Source organism: Gavia stellata, chromosome 13 (genome assembly GCF_030936135.1).
Source record: "Gavia stellata isolate bGavSte3 chromosome 13, bGavSte3.hap2, whole genome shotgun sequence".
NCBI lineage: Eukaryota > Metazoa > Chordata > Aves > Gaviiformes > Gaviidae > Gavia > Gavia stellata.
This window is the reverse complement of record NC_082606.1, coordinates 13,730,993-13,754,418: the sequence shown is the minus strand read 5'-3', so window position 1 is coordinate 13,754,418 and position 23,426 is coordinate 13,730,993. Positions and strand designations below refer to the sequence as shown.

General features: G+C 44.1%; 1 protein-coding gene across 1 annotated transcript in view; it reads left to right on the top strand.

Annotated features, from left to right (window-relative positions):
• The first annotated feature begins 15,744 nt into the window (after positions 1-15,744).
• Positions 15,745-23,426, top strand: part of HOMER2 (homer scaffold protein 2) — a 62,182-nt gene continuing 54,500 nt past the window's right edge. The window contains exon 1 of the mRNA XM_059823770.1: positions 15,745-15,789. Coding sequence (XP_059679753.1) covers positions 15,785-15,789 — 5 coding nt within the window. The 5' untranslated portion in view covers positions 15,745-15,784. The remainder of the gene's footprint in view (positions 15,790-23,426) is intronic.

Here is a 23,426-nt window from a genome sequence, read left to right as displayed (position 1 = left end):
TGGATCTTCCTGACTAAACAAAGGAATATACACTAAAACCAGCAAAGTCTTGTTTGCCTTGAAACAATGGAAAATGACAGTTCTTTTTAGAATTACTTAGTCTTGATAACTCTTACTGTTCTGTCACCAGACTTTGTATTTGATGTTTTACATAAATCCCCAGCTTCTGGATTCATGTGGTTTCCTTATAATCAACTTTCATTTGAAAATTAATTTCTAGCCCTTGTTATTATGGACACTTCTTGGGAAAAGAAGTCAGTCTGCTATACAGGATAACCAGCCTGTACCAAGAAGCAAAATGAAAACATTATTAAAGTTTTATTTGTTTAAAATCTTACATTTTTTGCAATTTTCTATTTCTTTACAACTAGATTAATTGCTTTATCTCAGTAGAGGTTGACAGCTGTGGCATTTTTAATGAAAAGTCAGCATGTATCTCGGTAGCAGGAGAAAAGGAGAACTGCATTTTTTGTGCGTTTCTATATCTTTAAACAGGAGGGATCCTTTTACTTCAATGTTAATATCTACCTTGAGAAATCAACTAAGGAACTAACACCCCTTGTAGTCGGGGCCTGTCTGATCAAGGGAATATTCATCTATAAATGAACAAGCAGAGAAACCTCCATAGATTGTTATGGATCCTGCTGGGTTTTTTAATAACAAAATAATATATCAGAAAATATTTTAGTGAAAATGTATTTATCTTCAAAACTCTTCTTTTTTTTCTTAGCTTGCTGAATCTGCTCAGTGATTTCCTGTCAGCCAATTTCCCTCTCCCCTCATTCTTTTTTCAGTGTCTCAGTTACAGTCTAACTGAAAGCCTCGTTTGTTTATACAACGAAACCTGATTTCCCCACATAATTTTTTCTAGGAAATGGTGATGTCTGGCACTGCTAGAGAGAGCAAGACTTTGTGTTCTGGCTAACGGCAGGTACAAAGGGCGTGCGTGGCAGCCTTGTTATTGATTACTCACTAAAGGAAAGCTGTGTTTCTGTGGGCACAAAAGGCTGTAAGACCACCAGGGGACATTTGAGTAACTAATGACTGCAAAGTATTTGCTAGGTCATTCATTGCACTGAGAGATAGGTAAGCAGAGAAACTCTTTAGCCAATCTGCAGAAATATTTGGAGTTGTGCTCTTTCTCTAGGACCTCCTATGCTCGAAGATCAGTTCTCATCACGGGGTATTATTCCTTTTGCTGGAAAGGATTATTGCCTAGATGAAGCTCACTTAAATAACAAGAAAGACAGAGATATAACAGCTGTTACTGACAAATGCCTCTGAAGCCCGTGCAGTTATTCTCTCAGATCTCTGCCTTGCCTTTGCTGTTATATTGCACAATATCGCCAAGCTTCAGAGTGTCTTTCACACACCTCCATATGGTATTGTAAAGTAAAGTCCATAAAGGAACAGACTGCACTGTTTCTACCAACTTCACTAAACTTAATACAAGAAATGTTTCCTTCCCGTTACAATGACCTTTAAATGTTAACTGCCTAAAAAAATAACATTGTCCTTTTTTAAAAAGGGGAAAATGCAATTCCTGGTGCTTGATTGTGTTACAGAACAACTATTTTGGTGCTGTGAGGCCCAATTCCTTTGCATTAAGCTTACAACAGTGTAACACTTGATTAGAAGGAATTTATTCCTAATCTATGCCAGTATGAAAGAAGGCCTTTAATTTTCCTAAGAGCTATTTCTATTATCAGTCTTTTAAAACTCACAATCACATTAAATTCTATTTCTAGTGTATTGTTCTTAAAATTAGTGCAGAGGTGGTGTTATCTGACTGTCATTTATACATACCTATATACATATATACAAATTAAAAATCACTACATTCTAGCTGCCTTCTTTTATTTTCACCTTTTAAACTGACTAAGCCAGCTGTGCCCTTTGGGGTCTATAAGAATGAATCATTTTTATTATTTTTTTGACTCTCTTAGACAGTAATTACAGAGTAGTATGCTGTCTCTGTTTTTTAATATTATGGTGCCATTTTAATCCATGGTGCAACACCATTAACTTCAGCAGAGTTACACTGGAAATGAATTTGTCCCCAGGAGGCTTTTCCAAATGTTCAGTTCATTCCTCATGATTACCCAGAGGAACGGAGAAGAAGGCGGCAAGACAGAGGGCCCTTTGATAGGAGGAATGTAGTTCAAAGCCATGTTTCTGCCATTCATGGTGCTCCATATGTTCCTCATTTGGGGTGGAGGTGGGTTAGACCCCATGGAGGCAGGCATGCTGTGGCTGAAGGGCAGGCAGAAGTTTTTACATAGCACATCTGGTGCACAGGTTATGTTCTTTCCCAGACGTAGGTACTGTACAAATAGAAAAAAAGAGAAAAAAAAAAGTGGGAGGAATATTCAGACACTTAAAGCGTACTTCTGTGGAACTGCTTCAATGTCACAAAATGGAGTAGCCAAACGCTAAGATATCAAACTCATCATAATTGTCAGGCTGTCTAAACTCCAACTCAGATGCTTTTTAGATGTCAAGTAATCCTGCAAGTGGGGATGTATGAATCAGTGCTACCGTGGATTGCCTATTGTAAAGATAGTTGAAAAATATAGAGGAGGTATTGCAGTGTTTCTAGGACTAGAGTTTATGCAGACTCAATTTTATTTTAGAGTTGGATATTTAATTTTAGTTTGGGCTCATTTCTTGTGTCCATATCCAGTCTAATACATTCAAATCTGCTGCAGTATGGAAAAGCCAACTTGTAAGTTAGATACAAATAAGTAGCACCTAGCTGAGTTTAGAAGGGGAATTCAGAGAATTTCCTCTTTGCTGTCAGGGAGCAGGGAGGGACGGGGAGCACAGCCGGCGGGGTAGGGCGCCCATCCCACAGCCCCCGAGCAGGGCTAGCTGGGGGCAGCAGCCGAGAGCTCAGAGGACCAGATGAGTTTGTGGGGATGAGACAAGTCCAAGCCAAGTTGGAAATTCAGTCCATGGGTCACTACCCAGATCAACAGGGTCCGTGGCCAGGCACAGCACGGCCACAGCAGAGCTGGATCTGAAGCCCGGCACAGCCGCAGCAGCACTGGACATGGACCAAGGGCCCAGCGCTGAGCTTACATGAGCCCCTGTGCGCAGGGCAGGGGTGTGGGGGAGGCCCCAGGGGGGCTGGTCGTGGCAATTAAGGCCTGTCAGTGCATTCAGGGCCCTGACATGCACATCTGGTAATAATTTCTGTTATGTTTAAATCCAAAACTCAGATCCATGCAAACCCTAGGATCTAGCAGAAGGAAGTGGTTATGCCTTTTTAGCAAACATCTAGCATTTCTCCTGCGTTGGATAGTTTATGCCGTTTGCATGTTGCACGCCAGTCAGTTGCCTCGGATACAAAATCAAATATTCAATGTCTGAAGAGGATACCTAGGTCTCCCTTTTTACTCCCGGAGTCTCCTTTCTCTGGATGGTGACATTCCCCAGGCATTGGAGTATTGCCCTGAGGCTCCTTGAATGAGACTCCCGTGTTGTCTCCGGGGCCCAGGGTTGAAACGTGCCCTTGCCGCCAGCCCTACGGATAGATGTGCAATGAGGCCCCGCTCACACCTGTCCTCCTGCTTCTGTGTGTCAAAACCACTGCAATGTGTAAGCCTGTGTTCAAGTTCTGCTAAAGGCGATGAAATACAACAGTATTTCAGTGTTTTGTTCCCTTTCAAGGCTCAGGTCAGTGGAACTGGTCTAAGTAATGCTTCCTCCGTTAGACACTAAGCATGGCTCTCCCCAGATGGCTTTACCAAGAAGCTGTTAGTTAGCAGAGGAATTTGTCTTCCTTCTTTCTCTTTGCACGTAGGAGAGTTCTTCAATGTTCTCTGCAGTTCCTCTTAAGTTTAAGGGCCATTAGAGAAAGCAGGGGCTGAAGTATAGGCCAACTTCATACTATTTCAAGTTTGGAGTGTCTTCTTAATCTGAAGTAATTTTTTTTAAATTGTAAACTAGAATTTTCCAGAGATACCAATCTGTATTGAGACCACTCTCTGCTAGAGTGAAATAAGGTATAAGTGAATTATCTGAGCTGCAGAGAAGCCTGCAAGATTTTACAAAGCTGGACTGAGCAGTCTGCTCCTTGTTCTAACACTGCCTCGCTACTGCTGTGCACTCCCCTGTGCATCCCTGCGTTGTCCCTTGCCCTACGCAAAATCTGGAAAATCTTTGGGCAGGGGCTATCTTTTCATTTTATATTTGTGCTGTGATGGGGCTGGTCCTTGTCTGGAGGTCTAGGTCACCACTACTCCTAGCAGTAATAACTCTCCCTCCTGTTACTAAATTAGGACTGGAAATCATTCTTTCCAGCAGACGAGGGTTCCTAATCTTTCAGGAGATTATGCTGTGGCTGCCACGCCTCTGCGTCCCCTCCTGCCCTCCCCGAGACGTCTGCCTCAGATGTAGAGGCACAACATCCTTGCTTGCCCCAGCGCTGCTGTAACTCCTTCTCCATCTTTGCCCTGGACTCCTGTGGCAGTTTCCTTTCCTGGAACCTTTCCACAGTGTCGCTGTTTGTGTGGCCCTGCTCACCCTCCCAATTTCAGGTCTCTCTTCATCGCTTTCTTGAGTTGTGGCTGTTTCTCTTCCATCCCTGCACCGCCTGCAGAAGCCTAGCTGTGCTGGCAACCAGCTGCTTAGCGTTCTAGTGCTCAGCTGAACGCTACTTTCTAATGTTGGTTGGGAACCAGTGCAGAAGAACGTGCTGACTACTCAATAGTCTAAACTTAAAAAAATATAGAGATGTTATCTTGGAAATTGCAAAGTTCTGATGGAGCCTCTGATGGAGGCTGATTAAAAAAAAGCTCAGAAAATCTCACACATAAATGAAAACCACACAGTAATTTTTGGTGATACGTTGAATGTGGTTGTTTCGTATTATGCTATGGCTGCTCCTTTTAAGACTAATACACAATTATTTTCTTGGTCTTAAATGCTGATGTGGGGATATCGCAAACTTCCTGAGTAAAAACTTTAATTAAAAAGCAAATGTTAATCTCCAAACAGTAGCATCTGCAACATATTGCAAGATAAGACTTCACCAACCTGAAAAACTAAGCAAGAATCTAATTAAATCAGGGAAAAAAATTATGAACTAGATATACGTTTTATTTAAGGATGGCAGTTACATAAGATATCAAAGATCACACGGTTGCTATCTGATGGGAAATGTTGCTGCCAGATCTCACAGGCTATTTCCAGGGAGAGAAATCCTTGTTCCACTGGTTCCAAGTACTGTTGTGAGATTTTGCCTTCAGCGGGGTCAGGACTTTGCTGTGACTCTCCGTTTGACTCGGAAGTTACGTTGGTCCTGTTGAAAGCTGCAGATGATCCAGTAATGAAGCAATGTGTCAGCACAGTATGAGGAAACACTGTACTGCGAGTGCTGCCATCTTTCCAGTGAGGCACAAATACAAAGTCTTGACTATTTATGGTTATTAAAGGTCCCAGTGCACCTTTTGAAAAGTAAGGCTCTTAATCCCTGTGTGCTGGCCAAAATCTATTTTCAGTGATGCCACTCTGGCTATCAGCGTTTCCTGTATTGTTCCAGATGGAGATAGTTGGAGATAGTTCCAAACTGCGTGCTGGGCTCCTCTCTGTTTTGGAACAGCTGATATTTTCCAGAAACTATCATGCTGCAGTGGTGTGTGAAGTGATCTCTATATATCCCTCACTTGTCTCACAGGAACGGAATGAGGATTAATCAATTATGACCAAATCATGGTCCCAGTGAAGTCAAAAGAAAGGTTTTTTCCATTGGCATCATGGGGGCCAGACTTCTGTGTGGATATTATTGTTTTGAGATACCTGCACGTAAAAACAAATTAAAATGCAAAACTTTACGTTGTTGAAGGTGTCTGTGTAGAATTCCTTTAGCTGGAGAGGAAAATGAATTTTAAAGTCTGTTTCCTCAAGAGTCTAGTTACTTGTCACAACAGGCGTTATAGTGCATGAGGAAATTCCGGTTCGTTGAATGGGGCTTTAAGCATGTGGTGTTGGCTGGCTGGCATTTTTGGCTTTGCATGTCCTATGCATTCGAAACATGCTTTGTTATGCTTTCAGGGCTGGCTCCTTCTCTTTTCCCAATGCAGCTAATGGTGTGGGATTGCATCTCAGAAGCCATGTTCTTAAAACCATCAATAATTCAGCTTTAAATATTAGAAGGAAGTTGAATACTGAGCAACAATAGCTGCAGGTTATTCTCTTTGACCAAATGGTAATTCTGGGCAAACAAACAGAGGATCTTAAAAAGAGCAACTCTGGCTAGATTTCTAAGAAACTGCAAAATATTTCCTGCTTAGATCTTCTGTCACATGCCACTTACGATGTCACATTTCAAATTGTAAGTCGATTTACAAGTTGGACAAGTGATATCACTGAAAAACATTTTTGCAGGATTGCCTAACTTCTTCCATGCAATCATAATAATAGTACAGCTCTTGTGCAAATATAGGAAAGAGTGGTCATGGACTATTTTGGGAAAAGCGTACTCACCAGATGGACATAGAGAGAATATTCAGTCAGCCACTGAGGAGCAGGAGAACAGTAATAAATACTATTAAAGGCGGGTATGGATGAAGATTAGCCTATTCCTGCAGGAAAACGATCAAATTAAATTTAGAAAAATGTTGGTACGTTGACAACATAAATCATGTGCTCTTCTGCAAATGAACAGTAAATGAAAACTAGAGGATATGTGTCATCCATACTTTATAGTGTTGACTTCATTTTCTTAAGTATGTAAAAAATGTTTTGATGTGTGTGTATTGATATTTCTCTATTGGCTAAAGATTAAGTTAAAACAAAACATAGCTCAGAGTTTTTCTGGAAGTTGTAAGTGTTCTGCTCCACCTTCCACCAACTACCATGGAGTTAAACTGAATCCTGTAACTGCGTGCTTGGTGTCATCTCCCATGGTAGCGCACTGTGATTCCTCCCCTGGCTTCAAAGCCCTAACTGAGGTATGGCTGAAAAACTTAATATGATATTAATGTATGGCTGCTGGTGCCTGCCTTCCTTTCAGTACTTCTTCAAAACCCAGGTAAGCACTCCGGATCTAGAGAGTGCTCCTCCAGGTGCTTGAGCTGCAAACATGTTGCTAAAATGTTTTGTTGAATATTTGCAAGTGACTAAAAATTTTACTGATTTGTCAAAAAATATGGATTTTATACACCCCCCAAGGACTATGAAATTTCCCCAGAAAAGTGGAATCTGTGTTTACCATTAGATATGAGCACTTTTTTGACTTCTGTTAACTAGAATTTCACAAGATTGGATTTAAAAGTGTTGACAGTAAATACTTTCTGAGAAGCAAAATATGGGGCTGAAAAAATCTGATTGTGTTTGTTTAACTGATTGGTAATGCTTATGTATTTTGTCATCCAAGTATTGTTGCAGAACAAAGTTATATTAGGTAGAATTAGGAATGCAGAAGCTCCCCTTGAGCTAGTTTTATCTAGGGAAGACATACAGCCCAACTTGCCACACAGTAGAATCTTTTAAAATCCGTTTCCTCATCAAAGTATTCCTGGCATCTTTGTTTGTGGGAGCTGTAATCTCATTCTTTTGTCAAATAGCTATTTTTTAATTTCCCAGATCTTAATTATTAGTGTAGTAAAAAGAGAACAAATTCTGCACAATTTGTGGCCTTCTGGCTTTACTTTTATTATAGTTTAGTAGGACCTAGAGATAAGGACTGGTATAAGTCAAGGTCTTTAACTTTATGTGAAAGTGGTATCAATTAAGTCCACTGGGGTTTTTTGGTTTTGTTTTTTTCTAATGCATTTTGGAAGCATAAAAATATTAGCCTACTCCTTAAAGGCATCTTAATTGCTTTCCATAGGACAGTCTGCAGGGTGAAAAACTCAACACTTTTTTCAGAGAATAGTGCAAAATATAGCTTCTATGGTGGCAAATAGTTTCCTTCACAAATGAAAGTCATCCCTGTCTGTGAAAGACACACATAGCTGGGCACTTCCAACTTCGTATTTCTGAGCCAGGTCTGGCTTCCCTGAACTGAAGGTATTTTCCACAATTGGAGGAGAGAAGTCTTGTGCTGTGGTGCCACTCGTGTCTCCTTATGAGCTCCTTATGAGCTTTAGTGAGAGCTTTGGGGTGCTCACCACTATACCTCATCCATCAGTTTTTGTAAATATGCTTGAAATCCCATGTGGCTTCATTCCCACCTGGCACTCTGTACTGCTCAGTCCTTTGACAAATTCGTCCAGGTGAGGGATCCAGATACCTCTGCCCACAAGGAAACATATGAGCCTTTATCAAGCCATTGGGCACTCATGTAAATAAATCAGACCTCTGGTGTACCCATGGGAACGTCTTCCTTTTCCAGTAGGGCAAGCAAGGAGCTGATAGGGGCAAAGTCCACCTATGAGTAAGTTCTAAAGAAACACAAAGAATGAGGTATTTTGCAGAAGTCTGAAGTACAAATTCCTACAAACAGCCAGGGCAAGCCATTCTGGAGAACTAAAATGCTCTGAAACGTCTGGTGAGGCCACACCTCAAATACTGTGTTCAGTTTTGGGCCCCTCCCTACAAGAAGGACATTGAGGCCCTGGAGCGTGTCCAGAGAAGGGCAACGAAGCTGGTGAGGGGTCTGGAGCACAAGTCTTGTGGGGAGCGACTGAGGGAGCTGGGGTTGTTTAGCCTGGAGAAGAGGAGGCTGAGGGGAGACCTTATCGCTCTCTACAACTACCTGAAAGGGGGTTGTGGTGAGGGGGGTGTTGGTCTCTTCTCCCACCTAACTAGCGATAGAATGAGAGGAAATGGCCTCAAGTTGTGCCAGGGGAGGTTTAGGCTGGATATCAGGAAAAATTTCTTCACTGAAAGAGTTGTCAGACACTGGAACAGGCTGCCCAGGCAGGTGGTGGAGTCACCATCACTGGAGGTGTTCAAAAAACGTGTAGACATGGCACTTCGGCACATGGTTTAGTGGGCATGGTGGTGTTGGGTTAATGGTTGGACTTGATGATCTTACAGGTCTTTTCCAACCTTAATGATTCTGTGATTCTGTCTGGCCCTAGCCTCTCTTCCTCTGTCCTATTTTATATGGGAGTAGTGGTTTTTTGGGAAAGTGAGGGTGGGGATGCAGTGGGGAGTGACCCTTCAGGGAGGGAGCTGTGGGATGGAGACCTGCCTGCTGGCACATCTAGGATCCTGGGAGAAGGGGGAGGGGGAGGCAGGGTGTCTTGGAGGAGACCAGGCTGCCAAAAGAAAAAACCACATTTCTCATTACAGCCCTTGGAACATCGCACATCACCATCTCTTCCCTTCCCATGGGTCCCACTGCTCTGCCCTCCCTTTCCTTCTGCTGTACACATCCCCCGTCCCCACATGTCCCTGATTACACCCTGAAATTGTACCCACTGCTGCAAAAAGTCAGGTGTGAGGCAGCAAAATTCAGTTTTGCTTATGCTGGTTGAGCTGGCTCTGGTCTCACGGGCCGGATTAGTTGTACACATGACGCAGGACCACTGCAGAATCCCAGACTCGGCAAGGGGCCCTTGGCCCCGCAGCCCCCTTGGAGGCCAGACCCCCTTCTTGCTGCAGGAGAGCCAGCTGCAATGAGCCTGGGGGATCTTCCCCTCTTTCCTATCTCCCCAGCCCCTGGGGCAGCACGACCCATGCATCCGGCTCACCAACCAGCACCCACACCAGACATTGCTCATGCACCACAGAGCCCGACGCAGCCAGAACAGCGGAGTGGGCTAATTAAAAAGGCAGCATTTAAAATACCAGTCCGTGGTTGCTTGGAAATGTAATCCAACTTTGGTATTATTTTCGAGCTTAGATTTTTGAATCCAAAATTCCATGTGACGGAAGAGATGGGTATTTAAACAGATGTCTGCAATTTCTTTAAAAAATAGAGATTGAGTTACAGATGGTAGAAAGGGCCTGAGAATTAAAAACTCCTGAGCTACAAGAAAATTTACATGTGAGCAGAATGGTTTGCTGAAATGAATGGTCATGCAATTCTGCATGTTTGAAAATTAAGCTTCCTTCACCAAAAATGTGAATATCTTTTCCCTTCTGTATCACCTGCTTCTCTACTAGTAGCCTTGGCTGTCACCATCATCGTCACAGCCAAGTCGCAATATGAGGGTCCTGTTTCTAACAGATAAGGCATATAGTTCTTTCCTTCTTCTATCTCTTGTACAATTTGGCCTGCCAGGACCAAAAATTTTGATCTGAATTAGCTTAAAAAGAAAACTAATCTAGCCCATCTGCATAACCAGTGCCTGATTGCTCTAACTTCCATTTTATAAATCACAAATAAATGGAATTTTGTGATGTAAAATTGGAAAGAAACCGGAGTCATCATCTGTACTCACAGATGAAACGGAATTATTTTTTTCCTTCTTTTGGGGCTTTGAGAAGAAAATGACCAAAATAAACTTTGAGTGAAGAAGCTGATAACTTCTAAAGTGACATATGAAATGCAAAGCGCTGCATACTGGAAGGGAAAGGGAAAAACTGAACACATTTGGTACAATTTTGAGGAGTAATTCAGGATCCAGCTCATCAGCTGGGAGACCTACGCATTGCTCTGAGTAGCTTTATGAAGATCTCCACTCATGCATATGTGCTCAAAAAAGAGCAGTATTAGGATGTATATGAAACAAGCCCATAGGCTCGAATACAGGCTGTAAGAAGACATTTACATGCAGTGCTCCTCACCTACTCTGCGGAGTCCCAGTCTGTCCATTGCAAAACCATTTCAAATTAGCATAATTTCAGAGAAGAGCAGCAAGACCCACTAGGTGCAGAAAAAAGCTGTCATGTGAAGAGTGACCAACCTTATTTACTTTACAGTGGAGTGGACATAATCAAAGTATCTACATCGATGAAAACATTAAGAAGGAGAATTGAGAGTATCTGTTTTCTCTGTCTTACCTTGTAAGTACAAAGAAGTAGGTCGGTTAAAGGGAACAAGGTTTGCTCCAAGTATGGGACCACCTTTACAAATGTTCCGGTACACTCCTGGATGTGTCCCAGGATGGATTTCTGGTAGAGCAAAGAACAGAGGATGCCTAGAGGATCTGTCCCAAATTGTTTATTAATGCTGACAGGTGCTCTTTGACAGTATTATTAGAAATCCATCAGCCTCTTCCGATGTTGCAGCCCTCAACACTGTACGGGGTACTTACAAGCAGGGCTGAGAGACCTGTGGTGGCTTGTAGGGCTTTATTCTGGTTTTGCTGGCTTTCTTTATGCGTCTATGTTTTTCCTCTCTAAAAGCTTATTTAGTATTATTTTTTGTTAGCTGTGTGTTTGTCTTCATTGAGAAGGCAGCGTATACACAGTGTGACAATGACAGCTCTTTGCATTTACATAAAAATCTGCTTTGAACTGTTATTTGCATATTTCAGGACAACTTTTTGAAAGTGAGGTAGAATGCTTGTGTACCTTCTATTACTCCACTTAGACAGGAGCTTCCTGGCACTAAGTAATTATACATATAAGAATAAACTGGGAAGAATAATAAGAGAATGTTCAACCCACTCTTTTAAAGATGATTGACAAAACGCTTTTAAAGATGGGCTTCTCCTTTTTTACTTCTAAAGACGGAGAAAGTAGTCTTAAATGATTGTTCTTGGATTATTTCTGGAGGAGAGTGGAGAGGAGAGCTGCTTTTACCTTAGAAGAAAACTGCTTTTACCTCAGAAATCACATGAATGTCAGCTTTGAGGGGTTTTCTGTCTTGCTGGAGGAGTTGTTGAACGTCTCATATGTTTATTGTGAGTGCTGCCATTTTAATTGAAAGGACAGGAGTGTTGATTTGTTTAAACAAATAGATCCTTTGTCCAAATTATTTATTAGATATTGGATTAAGTAGGTCTTAACAACAAAAATCATAAATCAGAGTGTTTTCAACAGTCTGACTTAAAATCTTTTCTTTTCTCAGTTGCTCATCTTTAAAATTTTATATCCAGTGATATTATAATTACATTAATTCTCCATTTGTTGGAGGATTTTGAAAACTAATTCTCTGTTTCAAATGTAAGAATCAAGAATTCCCCAAAGCTTTTTTGGTTAAACTTCTGGGTAAGATTTAAAGCTTGACAATGGTTGGTTATTTGCCAAAAAAAAAAAAAAAAAAAAGGGAAATGGCAAGGTTCTTTGTAGTAAAAAAATGCAAATTTCATCAGTCTAGTTGGAAAAAAGAGAAAATCACTGTATTGAATATTTTGTTTAATGCTATCTGCCATGGGAAGTAGGGAGAAGACTGTCTTGACATATAATAGTTGAAAAAGACTAAACAGCAGGTTTTCTGAAATAAAATTATAGCTAAAATAAAATAGAGTGGCAAAAGAGGACAATAGTGAAAGCCAAACAAAAGAAGAGAACAGAAAAACTGAGAGAGAGGAATAGACCAGTGAGTGCTTTGCTTTTCAGAATGCAGACTGGGTACATACTCCTGATTGCTACATCAGTTTTCTGAAAAGGATATTCACCCTGTATCTAGGAATCAAAAAATTATATCTTTAGGAGGCCCGTGGGAATAGGAGAAATTTCTCTTCTAAGGAAGTTACATCCATTTACAGAATGTGGATATTTTTATTGCTCAGCTTGAATCATACCGAGGTATCCTGTGCCTTCAGTATTTTGAGTCTTCCTGAACCGTGCCGCAGTAATAAAAGCACATTTGTGAATGCTAAATGAGGACTGAATTACCATCATGTGCACATCCTGCATCGGAGCCAAATCGGAAGTGAAATAGCATGTCACATATGAAAGCTTAAGAACTGATTAATTTTGATAGCATATTTATAGTTCTCATTTACAGAGAACTCAAAATACTTTAAGAAAATGGAATACTGAATTATACTAAAATACTGTAAATCAGTGGGAACTATCCACGAATTAGGACTCTTTGTGATGGCGGAGGAGTTCAAGATGGAACTGTCTGTAGAGCAATCGCTTCATTCAATATTGATAATGTTAAATGGTTTGCATGAGATCTGGGCCTCACTCAAATCCATGGGACTTTTACCATTGACTTAAATTGAGGACAGGACTTCATCCTTTTTTTTGGCAGAGATAAGAGGACAACAACAGTGTGCCACACTTCAGAAAGAGGAATATCTCATCCATTTGGAAGAATAGAGGGAATTTCAGACGAATGGAATGCACTTACAGAAACCCACATATGAGCAGAAAACTGGGTTAACTCACTGTCTGGCAGACCAGATGTCTCAGGGTCCTTGAGAAATGGGACCACAACTCTGTCGACAGTTCTGAAAAGAGCATAAATCGAATGGGAAGACCTTATGAACAAAAACAAGATACAAAATTTTGCATCATGCGAATTTTGCAGCCAATTACGCTTCCATAAGCTTAAGCTTTTTTTATAATTGGGGATGAAAATACACTCTTGAATGCAAGATTGGAAAAGACTAAAAAATTAGAAAATGCTAAGGCAACTGCAGTTCCAATTTCCAATTTTCATCTTGTCATGACACATGTAGTAAGTGCATTACCCCATTTTGATCCAATTCCATTAGATATTTTGTAAGTCACATACAGCACTGGTTCATAAAACACAGCTTTCAGATACTCGCCAAAATGGGCTAATTAATCAGAGAGGACTAAGACAACCCCTCTCTGAGGAATGAGGTACGTAATTTTACAAAATGAAGTAAATGGTGTAAAACAGTGAGATAAAATAATCTGATTTATGGTGGGAGTTTTTTCCACAAGATTGCCAGGCTCCTATTTTTTCCCCTCGGAGAACGCTGCCCCTCACTGTTTCCCCAAGATGAGAGGAATGGTCATATCAAAGCAGTATTCAAAGCTGCGGCCCATTGTGAACAGGAAAGGATTGTCACTTTTGCCATGACTATCCCGGAGGAAATGGAACCTCGCCTTCAGCTGGCAGAATGGGCCATGGGAAGTCTTTAGATGTCAGTGATTAGGTAAGGAGTTAAGTCTCCTTCAACATCCACAGTACCCATCTGACCACGGTAAAGAGAGCAGGTTACGTTGGAGTGGTGTCATCCCACAGCCTTTTGAAAATGTCTGTGTAATTCACCCTGCTTTTTTTCCCCCCGGCATAGACTTTATTTGAGTGTACGGGATTGAAATTCCATTTTGGTGTTCCAGACATCAGGAAACAGTTGTCTGTCAGAGTGGGAGACAGTTTCATTGTCCATAGCTGGAAGGTGTTGGGTTGTTGGTTAAGTTTTCCTTTGAGGGTTCCTATGAGGTCCCTGGGTAATACTGGGGACAACCCCAGTTATTACATACAAAGTTAAAGCAAGAAAACATAAAGCCTTTCCCACAACTTCTAAACTTTCTTTGAAAGAAAGGATAAATCAACATGAGATTAAAAAAAAGATGAAAATAATCACTCTTGATGGCAGGGTATTAATTATAACTTTGTGTGGGAGAAGTTAAAATCCTCTCTTATGTGTGAATTGGGCGTCTTTTCCTTACAAAAAAATAACTGTGTGTGTGTAGCACAGTCCTACGAACACCCGAACGAGCAGGTCCATGGCTTTCCTATGGATTTGTGTCCTGTGATTGCCTGTCAGATGTCAGTGTCGCCCTCGTGGCTGGGCAGCCATAACACAGCTCTTCCACACTAGGGCCATTTTTCCTTCAGTGCAAAGGGATTATCCCCGTATTTTCATGAAACCTATAGGGACAGAATAGCTTTGGGACCGTGCCGGGCACAGGTTTGCAGGGGGGCTGAGGAGGGCCGAAAGAGGGGCAGTCCCCCTGCTCGTACTCTGAGGCGATTTGCACTTCTGGGTTGAGCAGGAGGCTGGTGGCTGGGTGCGGGACCCAGGTCAGGGCTGCGGGGCTGAGTCTGCCAGGGCCCATTGCCCCGATGTGGCTGAAGTGGCCCAGTGGCCCGAAGGCTCCTTGGGATGGCGGAGCAGGCACGCGCAAAAGGTCTGCGCTCTGCCCACTTCCCTGGGAAAAGGGATTAAAAGCGTGAAAAGACGTGGGGAGGGCTTGATGGTGGGAGGGAATCGCCTGCGTGTGTTTCACAAGACATCCCTCGGCGCTGACATCGCCTCGGGGGCGGAAGGGCACCCCCGGGACCCGCTCTCGGACCGCAGCCGTGCCCGCGCCGCGGAGCGGGGGCTGTCGGCGGGGCGCGCTCCCGGTGCGGGACAGCCGGTCCCGGGACAGCCGGTCGGGAAGCAGCCGGTCTCCCGGGGAATCCGGTCCCGCGAGGAGCATCTCCAGCACCGCCGGTCTGGGCTGCCCCCTCTCGCCGCTGGGGCTTCACGGCAGCGGGCGGGGCCGCTCGGGGGGCACCCCCACAACTTCACCCGAAGTTTTCTCGCCGCCCCGTCCGCCTCCGGCAGTCGCACCCCCCCGCGGCGCGGGCACCGCGGGGACGAGATGCTGAAGCCTCCCGCCGGGGCTCCTCGCTCCCCACGCGGGGCACAAACCCCCGCAGGCCGACTCCCGCCGCCGCCTGCCCGGGCCCGGGGCGGGGAGCGGAGGGGCCCCGGGGGCGCGCACCGCTGCCCCGCCCCGCTCCGCCCCGCCGCCCCCACGCTACCGCCTCGCAGGGCGGCGGGTGCCGGGGAGGCTGCTCGGTGCCGCCGCCGCCCGGGAGGGAGGTTATGTAAGGGGGGAGGGAGGCGGCGGGAGGAGGAGCAGGACGCCTCGCCGCTGCCGCCGTGCAGCCGCAGCCAGCCGGGGCCGAGGCCGGTGCCGGGGCGGCCGCATGTGCGAGGTGGGGACGCGGCCGCCGCTGGCCGCCGAGCGCGGGGAGCCGCCCGGGGGTGCCGCCGCCGCCGAAAGGTGCCGCGACATGGGGTGAGTCTGCTGGGCCCCGGCCACGCGTGGGCGCCGCGTCCCGCCGCGACCCCGCGTGGGTGCCGCCGCCCCGGCCCCGCGCCCCGACCCACGCGTGGGCGCCGCCTCCCGCCCCGGCCCCGCCGCAGGTGCGCCCGGCCGCTGCCGAGCGCTGGGAGAGCCCGGCTGCCCTGCGAGCGCTTCCCAAACCCGGCGTTTTATAACGTAATTAATCATTTACCGCCCGCTCGGAGCGGCGGCGGGGAGGCTCCCGCCCGAGCCACCGGCGGAGCGGGAACGCAGCGGAGGGAGAACGCCCCCGGCGCGCTGCCGGTGGCAAAATCCCCGCTGGAATAAGCGGGGAGGAGCTGGGGGTGTCGCGGCCCGGGGGAGGCTGATGCGGGGCCGGGGGTCCGGTCCCTCGCCGGGAAGCCGTGGGACGCGCGCGCCGGTCTGAGCAGCGAGTTCATTGTCAGATGTTTCATGCTCTGGTTCAGCGAGAGCTCCCGGCTGCTGGAGGCACACAATAAACTTGCCTGAACTGTGCCAGTTGTTCGCTAATCTGTGTAAATATGCCACCCCTCCCTTGTGGTTTTTTTAACATGCCAGAAGTCTCTGATCACATGTGATGGCCTCTTGGAGAATTCGTCTTGATCTTTCCAAAAATCAGTCCTGACTTTTTCCTATCCTCTAACAAGGGGACAAAAGCCAAATGCTGGCACCAGAGCAGTTTGTGAACCAAATATCAGGAAACAGAGGTTAACGTTGTGCTTTTGGCTTTAACTATATATAGGTTTGAGATCCTCTCGACCAGAATGTCTCAGGGGATTCCAAACCCACACATTTAAATTGCTATATTTTTATCCTATTATGTTCACTTACACCTTTTCTCTTCCTTGCCTCTCCTCACCCCCCTGTGGCAAGGAATCGTTCTCCAGTTTCTGAGCTTCCTCATGCCGCTTCCAGCTATGCAAACTACCACTATAAATTTGTTTATTATTGTCAAAGTGATATAATTTAAGACGATATGGATAAATAATGAATTAAAATGCCGTGCATGTGTCTGAATTTGATACCCAGGAATACTGAATAGACGTACAGGGGCAGAGGGAGAAATAAGATCTAAGTGAGTATCTCCCTGTGTTTCACTTCAGGATTACAAGAGGCTCGTCTGCTTTTTAATTATGTAAAGTTCCACTGGAAAATAAAACAGAAACTGTCTTTGGGGTTGGAGAAAGAAGCATCAAAATCTGGCTGGAGCAGCGCTGCCCTGCTGAGCCCGGGATGGTCAGAAACATCCAGTCAAGGCAAACTTGCCTCCCTCATTTTACCTGGCTGTCTCTAAAGGCAAATATATTTGTTGTTGTCATTTTTAACCTTTTCCATACTGGTAGATCAGTTTAGCTGAAAAGTTTAGCTGTGGCTTGGAGAGAATTGAGTGGAAGGTCGCGGTGGTCCCCCACCCCCTTCTGTAAGTCAGCCGTAGCTCTGGGCTCGGCAGGGTCCTGCTCCGCCTTCAGAGCTGGTCAAGCTGTGAAGCACTTGAAGGCTTTTGAGTGCTCTGGTTGCGCTCGTGTCTGCGCTGCCATGTACGCTGTGTTGGGTCATGCAGACTTGTACAGGTATGAGGCACGTTCACCAGTCTAGTTCAATATCCTGATTTAATGTGTTTCCCTTCAAGTAAGTTACTTCAGTCTTACACCGGTGCACGTGAGAGCAAGCTCCCAGCATCATTCATTCCCAGGGTTTCGGCGTGGGTTGTACACACTTGTACACTTTGTACAAAGTACAGACAAGGTGTTTTTTGGATATATGTTTTGCCAGTGTCTCACGTCATTGTCTTGTCATTCACCTTTCTGATACCGAGAACCTGGAAGTACGTTGGTGACAGTGTTATTGCAGCTGTGGCTTAGCACACGTGGCACAGGAGCAACCCCCCTAGGTTCCTCCCTGTTCCATCTCTGCTGGCAAATCCTTCACCTCTGTGTGCTCCAGCTTTTCCTTCTGTGAAATGGGCACCTGCGTACTCATCTGCCTTTGTGAAGCATGCTGTGATCAGAGCACAGAGCTCAGTCTTTCTTACTTGAAAGAATGTATTTTGTCACTGCCATTCCAGTGGGATTTGCTTCCTGGGCATGTTTTGGTGTCACATATGGGGCACGTTCTTACAGAAATTGTGACAAGAACTTGACTCTTAGCTCTTAAAATATTTTCTCTTCTCTTCTCTTTTCCTTTTTTCTTTTTTTTTTTTTTTTCCTGGGGGTGACCTGACCATTGCTAATGATTCATTTAAATGCTGCCTATGGATTTGGCAGTGACTGATGGTGCTATGAAACCTGATATAGCTGCTCGAGCTCAGCGAAGCTATTTAAATTGCTTATTAGCTGTGAGCTATTTAAACTGTTGTTTTAGTTCTACTTACTAGGCAGCAAGGTAGTGTCAAGTTTTACAAAAGTAATTTACATGTTTAAAAAAAATTGATGCCTGTAATTCAGGGGATGTAAAAACAATGTTGTAAAAAAAAAAAGTGCTGGGGGAAAAAAAAAAATCTGCTTCAGTGCCCGTTAAAGTCAATGTGAAGGTTCCTGCTGGCTGAAACCATTGTCTTCAGGTCAAGCCACTGTTAAGGATCTCACTGGACAAATGTTTACCTTGAAGGGAACAAATCTTTTCCGAAATCACCACTTTCTTCTACCCAGAATATCTGATAACTGCTGTTACCTCAACAGTCTCAGAGCTTAAACTTTAGCTATTGGAAAACCACAATGTAATGCATTTCCAGCTGTAGAAATGTTTGTCTGAAAATACCACCTGATTTGTCTCTTGGTCTTGCAAGCCAAGGGCTAACAGAACCAAGAAAGCGGCTCGCTTGTCTATGGCTCTGATTTTAGTGAGCTGTACCTGCTCATCTAATAGCTATGGTCTGATTCAGTTTGACCTCAATTTAAGCAGTCTAAGCTAACTTTCCAGTTATAAAGATGCTTCGGGTTTAGTTATTAGATGATTTAAGGAGGTATTGGATAGCTGCTTCATCTGTGCTTACATTCTTTTACTGTTTTCATTTCTGTAGTATCTTTGTATTTCTTTATCTGTCGGTTACAAAATATTTCTTGGTATGAGGCGTATGACAAGTATCCAGTGTGGATTAGACCTGTAAATCACTTTGCTGCTGCTGAAGCTATTATTTATATTATCTGTTGGATTAAAACTCAACTAATTTAAATACCCTCTAGAAATAAAATTGAATTTTAAATCTGTTTTATAAATCATATCAAAATGAAAATCAGGCCTCTGAGTGTTAGCAATTGCTGCAGAAAGCTGTACAACAATGTAGAAGTGTCTGCTACCCAGGTTAATGATGAACCAGCTGATAGCACACATTTCCCTCGGCTGGTATGAGATGGCTTCTCTGTGCTGTTTCCACAGGAGCTGATGTGGTAAATTAGTCCTGTCTGGCCTGGGATCCACCCGTGCCTCCCCAGGTGGGCTTTGAGCCCACACCTTCCTCCAGGAAGGCGGGAAAAGGCAAGTTTCCAAGCCTGGATCAGGCAGTGAAGTAACCTCATCATAAGGAGACTGGACTCATTAACAAAACTCTGTCCCTCCTGTGATATTTTAATGAAAAGGTGCAGTTGGGGGCCTGTATTTCTGAGATCAGTCATATGTAATGTTTTTATTATGCAGTGACATTTAGGAGCATCAGGAAAGTCTGCCTTGCACTCTTCCCTTCTGCTGTTAGCAATAGTAACGTCCATCAGCCAACATACGGCTTTATTTGGAGAGTAAATGGCAAACAAATGGGAGCACGAGGAAAGAAGGAGGTGAAGGAAGCAAAAGATGTGATGAAGCCAGTCTTATAGGAAGACATTAATTTTGGACGGTGTTCAAGCTGGCCTTTCCTGGTACCAGCAGTACTTCAGATACCATGGTGATAAGCTTCGCCTAAGAAGCTCCATAGCGGGGAATAGCACGTTGCAGAGGAAGTTCACCCTGGCCGTCGTCCAGCTCCTGCTGAAATCCACGGGAGTCTCACGCCGGCTCCCTCCAAAGTTTGGCCGAGCCATCTGTCTGCGAGGGAAGGGGGCATCCTGGGACCCAACGAGTGGTGGGCAGGTAACAGCACCCGTCTTCCACTACAAAGCCGGTGTCCCGCAAAGCAGGGCAGGGACGAGTGTATGCCCGAATGCAGCTGAGTTGGTACTGTGAGCTCACGGACTCTTTTTTGAGGTTTTAGGGTCAGCAGCTTCAGTTTCTAGCATAGCTCAGGGGGGCAGATTATATCAGGCATCATCCAACTGGTGTTCAAGGAAAGGGACTGTGATTTGATAGATGCTGAGGCTGTTAATCTCATGATTTTTGAAGCAGCTGGCTGGGTATGCTTGATTCTTCATGGCCTTGGTTCCTTATGTAGCTATTCCCATTTTGCAGAGTGGGTATGAATGACTGTTCTGACTTGGAGAATTTGGTGTCTCTGTGTACAGATACAGGTGTCAGTACAAAATCCAGTGGAAAAGTCAGGTCCAGGGAACTTTGAGTTCTGGAGCAGTATGTTGAGTTCACTGAAATGGATGGGAAAACTCCATTGACCTCAACAGTATGTATAAAACCTGTTCTATGTAGTTCCTTGCTTATACTTAACACCATTTAAGTAAGATTAGAGAGGCAGGGAGCTTGGTGGGGGGAAGAAAAAAAAGAGCAAATAGCTAGGTCATCATAAGGATTTGAGTATGCTTAGGATTTTGGTGTGGTTGCATTCAGGTGAGTGAAAAACCTGTGATGTGGGAGTGTTTCGTAACAGTGCAGGTAGATGAATGTAACTGAATTTGGGCAAAAATCTCCTGTGTGAATAAGCTCCAAGGAAAACATGGGATTGGGAGAAAGTATAAAACAAACTAATAAAAGAGTAGCAGAAAGAAATGATTGGTGTGAAAGACACAGTGAGCTAAGAAAAAAATCATAGGGTCAGCTAGAGATAAGTTCAGCAAATTACAATGGGAAAAATCTGCCAGTACCACAGTCAGTTTGAGTGCCCTGGTGCAAATTTCACCAAAATGTGGTCACGTAGACAAATGCTGTAGAAAGAGTGAACAGAAAGAAAACTTAATGCTAAGTGATCATAGTTGCTTTCAGCTACTAACCTAATTAATTGCTGCTGTTAATTTGATTATCACTTGGGAGAAAACTTATAAATAAAATATCCTCCACAAAGTTGGGATGTCCCTCAAGCCTTTCGTTCTGTTTGAAAAGAGGATGGTGAGTAGGTCTCCTGATAACAAAGGCATCATTTGAAATGTTAAAAAGAATTATTTGATGTGCAGTTCCTTTAAACCGAAAGTAGTTTTAACTGGTTCAAGATCTGACAAAGTGTCTTAAACTGTTCAAGCATATTCCCAGCATGACTGAAGCAGGCAGAGAGGAGCAGTGAGTTTGCTGAGAACCCAAGAGCAAGGGCATCAGCCTGGTTTTGCAGCTAGATTTTCTGCAGTGCTGTGCATTCGTTTTATTAATTTATTTGCCTCTATTAATCAAGTGCCTACAGTAAATAGCCTTACCCATGAACATGTATTTAAGGATGCGTAAGCATTTTGAATCACTGTTGGTTTTCCTGTTGACTTTGTGATAGGGCGTGTGCAGAGTGGGAAGGTCCTGGGCCCTGAAGGTTGCTACACGGTCAAATCTCAGCCTGCTTTCACCTTGAGTGCTGTCCATTGCGTTTGTGCACTTTCTGCACTGCAAATACAGCGTGTGCCGTGTTTATACTGTGTTTTGGTCGTGGCTCTTTAGGATGTAAATGTGCTTAGGGGAACGTGTTTAAACTCTGTTTCTCTGGTAATTCAGCTGTATACTGTAAATAGCTGACAATCCTGTTATTAAATCTCAGAATGTGACAAGGGCACTGCCTTCAAACGAAGACAAGAAGCGTTTAAGCTTGAGCGTTAAAGAAGCACTTTTAATGGCAAGAGCAATTAGGCAGGGAATAGACCCTTAGTATCAGGGAGGGTTACTGCTGCGCCATAGGCACACATCACCCAGCACAGGTTAGAGGTGGTGTGAGTAGGGCCTGTGTAATATGTACTCATGCAAAATGTACAAGATGAGATTGGATGATGCAGTTGATCTTTGATTATATTTTTGATGACACATCCTAGCTGCTCTCTGCCTGTTTGTAAGAGAAATGCTGCTGGCTTAGATGCTCTCTGCTTAGCTCATTTGTGACATGAGTAGCTGTCTGCTTACTCCTCATTGACGTAGCAACTATTAGAGGGTATTGGGCCCTCTTGCATCACTTGAAAATGCTTTGTAATGGTAATTTTGCCGCTGGGGTCAGGATTAAAATGAAGATAATATTTTAAATAATTGATGCTCGAGGCGTTTTAGGATTCGTTTAAAAAAATTGATGTTGCCGGATGACATCACCAAGCGGGACAGTCTGCTTAATGACTCATAGGGGAGCAGGAGGCTCTGCTGTGTAGGTGTGTTAGGATTTGTGGGCTTCATGTTGAAGGCTGGCAAGACTGGGAGCTTTAGCTGCAAAACAACTGTGGCTTTATCATGGAGAAGAGCGAGCAGATTTGACACAGGGGAAAGAGGGCCTGGCAATGGAGGTGTGAGCACAAGTGACTGCCGGTTACTGTGCAAAGCTTGCTCACTTCAGTGGCGATGCATCGTCCTTTCCTGCCTCCCCCCACTAGTCTGATTTTATTTATTTGACGTGGCTTATCAAAATGCAAGACTGTAAGAATTTATGAAGTGACAAACTGTTTTCTTTCCGTCTGGAAGTTTCACTGCAGCCTACAGGATTTAGAAACTCAAACCCTGCTGCAATTAAAAAGGAAATTTTCTATAGAAGTTGCAGTCTTCTGCCTACACATCAAGGGGCCTGAGAGAGCCCTCCACAGCAGCTAGGTGTTGTTCCCTGTTAGCATTTGCATTGTAATAGTAGAAGTCCTGCAACTGCTTTCTTATCAGGCAAGGTTTAGTACAGCAGTGCAGCAAGACAGCAAAGGCCTCTTTGGAATATGTCTAAAAATATGTAGTCAGCTTGTACAATATTTTTTCCTAAACCTACTTCTAGTTGTACCGAGGATCCTTCCTTGTGGACTGTGAAATGGTGTGTATGAGTAATTACTGTATAAATACTTGTTTGCCTTTGCTTAATGCTTTGCAGTAGATCCTCATCAGGTGTGGAACACTGTATTTTGGGGAGGGGGGGGAAAAAACCATAAAATTTAAATTGTGTATGGCTCTGAAGGGAAATGTTAATTTTTATTATGTGGAGGTGTAAGCATCTTATTTTCAGTGTTCATTACTGACTATTTCATCCCTGCAAGAAAGACAGGTAGTGTAGCCAGAGCTGGGAGTATTCAGCAAGGCTTTTCCCTTTTGAAAACATGGTACTTCAGGATGCACGCTGTCTCTCCTTCATATTAATTGCACTGCGGTGACTGACTCAAGTTCTTTGCTTTTGGTGAGTTGCTCTGTAATATATAACAGCGACACTTTGTTGTTGCCTTTGTTTCAATCCCTGGTTTTATCAGGCTTTTGTATTCTGGCTTCCCACTATAAATCTGTTGCACACATCTAAAATGTCTCCCTGCAGTTGTTTAAGTGGGAACATGTGATCTGTTTTGTGATACTGAAAACTGTCAGTGAGAGCA